We start from the raw sequence: 5,536 nt of genomic DNA on the forward strand, positions 1-5,536 counted from the left end.
GCGGCGACAAGTAGAGGGAAAAGTCAGCGCGTCTTTTCGCTTTCCTCTACAGCCGTTGGATTGGAAAGAAATCGGACGGATGGGGTTTGAATAACGCGGATCGCTCTAACAAAGCATTAGCGGCGACACCAGGCAATAGCGGCGACATGTAACGCATCAATTACATGTCGACGCTATTGCCTGGTGTCGCCGCTAAAGGCGCCGCCGGTAAATGTTACAAATTTAAAATGATTAAGATATGTATTATAAATTATACGTTGAAAGTGGAATATATTACATTGATGTAGAAGATAATTGCTCAATTTGACACAAACAAAAATAAATAGATTTTTTATATTGAATATTGATGAAGATCACATAATTATTTGCAAATTATTTAGGCCGAAGCTCAAAGCCCTCCACGATAAGACCACTCTTCCAGTTTCGTTGTGTAACCTCCTCAAACGCCATCTCAACTTCCCCATCATCTCCTTCATTGCACTCAAATTCTCCCAACTTAATCTCCATCCACCCATCATTTCTTAAGCAAGGAAACACGTAGTTTTCTTGCTGAAACTGCGGTCTTCGAAGATAAACATTTTCAGTCTCCATTTCTGTCCCACCATAACTTACCTTTGTTTTTGAAGGCGCAGCAAGTCCCCTGGTATCCTGAGTCGTTTGAAAGACAAGGTACACGACATATGTACTCTTTTGTGACAGCATCTCAGCTGCTATTTTTCCTTGGATCCCAAGCGAGTATCCTTCTCTAAGTATGCACACTTCTGGGAACCTGCACAATTGGCAATGTATATGGTTATCAAATTGTAGCGTACAACGTGCATGACTCTAATGAGAGAGAGAGAGAGAGAGAGAGAGAGAGAGAGAGAGACTTTGATTCCGTTATGTGTTCCCATTCCCAGTATCGAGGTTCATCTTGCCATGCAATTGATAACTCTTTTGCTCCCAACATATAACACTTTTTCCCACTCTCCTTATCTAGATGGAAGCTCTGTTTATGACATTATATTAAACCAAATCTTAAGAATTAAATTTATTTATTTATTTATTTTGCAAAACTTGGGCCTTTTCTGAAATAATTTGCAAAAATAGTGTACTTTTGGTTTCCTTTGCAAAAATAAGGTTATTGCCCACCATTCATATATTTAAATGACATTGAAGTTGTTATTCAAGATTTGAAGTTAAATTGAAAAAAAATAACTAATTGCATATGTTTTATTTTTATGCTTCTTTTGCAAAAGTTGAAATTTGTTAAAAACAATCCGTCGTTTAATGATCAAAAATAAGATATAACTTGTACAAATAAATATTTGATATTGAAGATGTTCTAGTCAAATTGCAAAAAATGAACGTAAACTTGTTCAAAAGTATAAACTTTTGTAACTGTTTTAATTTAAAAAAAATTCCACACTTCATGAGTTGACTTCTGGGGAAAATTTCATATAATTGGACACGACAGATTGAATAGAACAGTTTGAAAATGAAAAAGGAAATAAGATGATCGATTTACCAAATAGGCATGATCGAGGATGATATGTGAGTCCGATAAGGAGAAGTAGAGTTGTTTTTTAGAGCCAAAAACGACCACCGGTGAAACCGCTCTCCCAATGATTTCACGGTAATCAGGTGGCAGAAACCGCTCCCAAACAGGGTCGGAATCTGCTGCTGTGTTGAATCCTTTGGAGATGGTGGCAGCTCTGCACACATCCCTAGGTGAAGTTAGTGATAATATCTCCGATAAGCAGCCTTCCGGCAACACCGAGATACTGGCTGCTTCGTTCATCTGATCTCTCCGTGTCTGTGTGTGTGTGTTTGTTTACAAATGGCGAATCATAAACTTTTTTAATGGTATGTTTAAAATTGATAAATTCCTCCACTCAAGGCCTCAACAACTCACGTTGATTTAATTTTTTTTTTTTTCAACTTGCCCTCTAATCCGTTTTTTTTTTTTTTTTTTTTTTTTTCAAATAGCTTTTTGTTTGTTTACTTCGAAACATTTATTAATAAAAAACTTTTTGTTTTTTTAATTCCAACTTGCCAACAAATCTTCTTTTTCTATCTTGCGCCATGCTCGTCACCATATTTTCGTCATCTTGTTACTTTCTTGTGTATATATATGCATGTATGTATGTGTCTTACCGTTTCTTTGTCTTCAATAATTGTTTTTCTAGAAAATTGCAAAAATATATAGCCCATAGTGTTGTTGTTTTCTTTTTGATTCCTACGTTTGAACTAGTTTTTAAAATTGTAGGTTTAGTTTTTTAGACTTGTTTAGTTGTGGGTTCCATAACCGATCAACTGGAAAGGACGATATCATTTTATTTTTTTATGTTTGGTTCATTTGTTTTAATTAACTACCTCTTCAAATAAATGAAACCTAAAATTGACACGTGTCACTTTTTTTGAATGTTTCTTTGATACGTGATATTTTTCTATAATTTTTATTATATCCTTTTTTTTTATAACAAATCAAATTCAATTCAAATTTTGAAAAATACAAAATTATATATCCTAATAACATTATCATATTTATTTTACTTAACAAATTAATTAATAATTACTTACAATCGACACCATGTTGGGTTTTCACCACAAGAAATGGGGGCATTAGCGACGACACAGAGTATTAGCGGGGACATGTAATGGAAGCATTACATGTCGCCGCTAATACCCGGTGTCGCCGCTAATGGCTACCTGATGGCAATCCGCGTCAAATGAGCTCTATCGTCCGATTTCATTTTAATCCAAGGGTCGTAAAAAACGCGCATATTTTTCCCTTCAGGTGTCGCCGCTAATAGACCATTGTCGCCACTAATACTCAATCGTCGCCGCTATTGTCCGTCACCGCTAAAGGTCTTTACAGATAACCCTATCTACTTCCTTTTATGTTTCGCTTCGTGTTCAGCTCCCTGGTTCGTTTCTGCGCTTCCTTCATTTCTTGTGTAAAAACCGACGACCAAAGGCTCATGTTGGTGACCTTCTTCCCCAGCCACCGCCACTAGACCGCTACTCCGGCCCTCAATCCTCTATTACCGGTGACTTGGAGATCGTTAGTGGCGCCTACATTCCAATTCCGAAATTTTGACATTCAAGGTCGAATTCTTTCCTATTTTCTCTTATTTTTCTGTTTTGGTGCTATTTTGGGTGATAAATTGGTAGTATTCTTCAATTTTGTTGATTGATTATGTTTAGATTTGAGGAATGTAGGTGTTTATGCATTTTGTGGGATTATATATGTTTTTTCAGATTTGTGTGAAGTGTATATGCATTTTTTATATGTTTTTTTTATTTAGGTTTATAACACATTGGCTTAAAAATGAAATTTGACATAAATTTAAACTGGATGTATATATACATTTGTTTGATTTTGTATTTACTTGTATACATTTGTATGAAATTGAAATTAGATGTATGCATTTGTTTGCAATTGAATATATACATTTGTTTGAAATTGTATGCTTAATTGAATGAAATTGGAATATGCAAATTGTATTGTATGCGTGTAAAAGGAAAAATGAAAATTGGAATTGAATGTATACATGTATGATTATGTGATGATTAGGGTTAATAGTTTGGCTTAATTAGGTTATTAATAGCAGCTTACTTCTAGTAATGTATTGTATATGGTTTCAAAGTGTTTAATTTTGTTAGTGACTTAATGTTAGTTATTACAACTTTAGCTTAATTAGGTTATTAATAGCAACATACTTCTAGTAATTTTAATTTAATTATAGAATAAAATTAAATTAATTTCAAAAAAATCAATAAAAAATAATAAGTTAATTATAAAATGAAATTAATATTAAAATAAAATAAAATTTGTTTAAAAAATTAAACTAATAACAAAAAAGAAAATATTAAATTAATTAGAAAATCAAATTAAGTTAACTTTAGAGTCAAATTAAATAATTTATGAAATTAAACTAAGTTAATTATAAAATCAAACTAATATTAATATCAAAATAAATTAAATTTAATTATAAAACCAAATTCAATTAATGTTAAAAGAAACTAATAACAAACAAGAAAATATTAAATTAATTATAAAATAAAATTAAGTTAATTTTAAAATCAAATTGCTTAATTTTCTTAGTGACTTAATATTAGTCATTACAACTTTACCTTAATTAGGTTACTAATAGCAATATACTTTTAGTAATTTTAAATTAATTATAAATTAAAGTTAAATTAATTTTTAAAAAATCAATAAAAAGATAATATTAAATTAATTGTAAAATCAAATTATGATACTATAATTAACAAAAATCAATAAAAAGAAATTATTAAATCAATTGTAAACATAATACTATGTAATAAAAAATAAAAAAAAGTATGATGTTATAATTAACAAAAGTATCACAAAAGTATGATACTTTTGTTAATTATAATATTATACATTTGTTTATTTTCTATCACAACATCGTACTTTAGTTTAAATTTATTCTTCATAATCATCAAGAGCCTAGATATACCTGCCTGAAATTGATTTAGAATTTAATTTCGAGTTGTCCCCGTTTTGGGACTGCTTTTTGAATACTTCATCTCATTTAGGATGTAAACATGTATTACATGATTGTTTGTTTAATAAATATTTGGTTGTCATTTTCTCTTTGCTCCTCAGGAATATATATATATATATATATATATATATATATATATATATATATATATATATATATATATATATGCTTGGGAGCTAAGGGGAAATGCTGCCGAATTTTTCTTAAACATACAATCATGTAATACACGTTCACATATGAGATAAGGTATTCAAAAAGTAGGTTTAGAAGCCTACCTTTGTGAATACTCTATTCATTTCTGATTAATTGTTCTTGTGTTCCCGTGTTGGAATACTTTTTAAATCATTGACTTTATAAATACACTTCTTGATTTTTGCTTCCTGTAGAGTAATCCTTAAACACAAAACTATGTTTTAGTTGCATCATGTTTATTGATAAAAGCTGGACTACTAATCCACATTATCGATCTCCTGAGTTCCAGATAGGACTCGACTCTTTTCTCCAGAGATCCATGTTACACATAGATTGTAAAGGTGAAACTAGATGTCCGTGTGAGCAATGTGATAATCGTTAGTTCATGGATCCGAAATTAATGAGACGTCGTGTTCGTATGTATGGTTTCAGTCAGTCATACGCATACGAAACGTGGATATATCAAGGTGAATCTTTAATTCCTCGGGTTGTAGATGTCGTGTCGCCAAGTAACGAGATGGAGGATGTGATGGGTTTTGAGCATTCTAACACTTCCTAAGTGTACATGCAACCCTAATAACCTTGGATCTATGTTTGTCTAAATATCATGCAAAGTTGAATTCCAAGGTTATATTCCTATCTAGCATACATGGGGAACAATTTTAACTTAAAGTATAGATAGAATAACTTACCTTGTTGTTGTTTGTGTTCCTTGAAACCTTGTGAGCCTAGCACCCCAAGTGTGATGCCTCAAATGCTTCACACAACACCAAATGCTCTTGGAAGAACTTATGAGAGAACACACACTTCTCAAAATCGGCCAAGCC

General features: G+C 31.6%; 1 protein-coding gene across 1 annotated transcript; it reads right to left on the reverse strand.

Moving 5' to 3' along the window:
• Window positions 1–228: 228 nt before the first annotated feature.
• Window positions 229–1,889, reverse strand: LOC145031227 (F-box protein At2g02240-like). Its single transcript, XM_078979738.1, has 3 exons — window positions 1,508–1,889; window positions 870–988; window positions 229–769 (listed from the first exon to the last, which is right to left on the reverse strand). The coding sequence occupies exons 1-3, from the start codon at window positions 1,778–1,780 to the stop codon at window positions 373–375; spliced, it is 789 nt and encodes a 262-aa protein (XP_078835864.1). The 5' UTR covers window positions 1,781–1,889; the 3' UTR covers window positions 229–372.
• Between the last annotated feature and the right edge of the window lie 3,647 nt (window positions 1,890–5,536).

Source organism: Lactuca saligna, chromosome 2 (assembly GCF_052625555.1).
Source record: "Lactuca saligna cultivar CGN05327 chromosome 2, ASM5262555v1, whole genome shotgun sequence".
Taxonomy (NCBI): domain Eukaryota; kingdom Viridiplantae; phylum Streptophyta; class Magnoliopsida; order Asterales; family Asteraceae; genus Lactuca; species Lactuca saligna.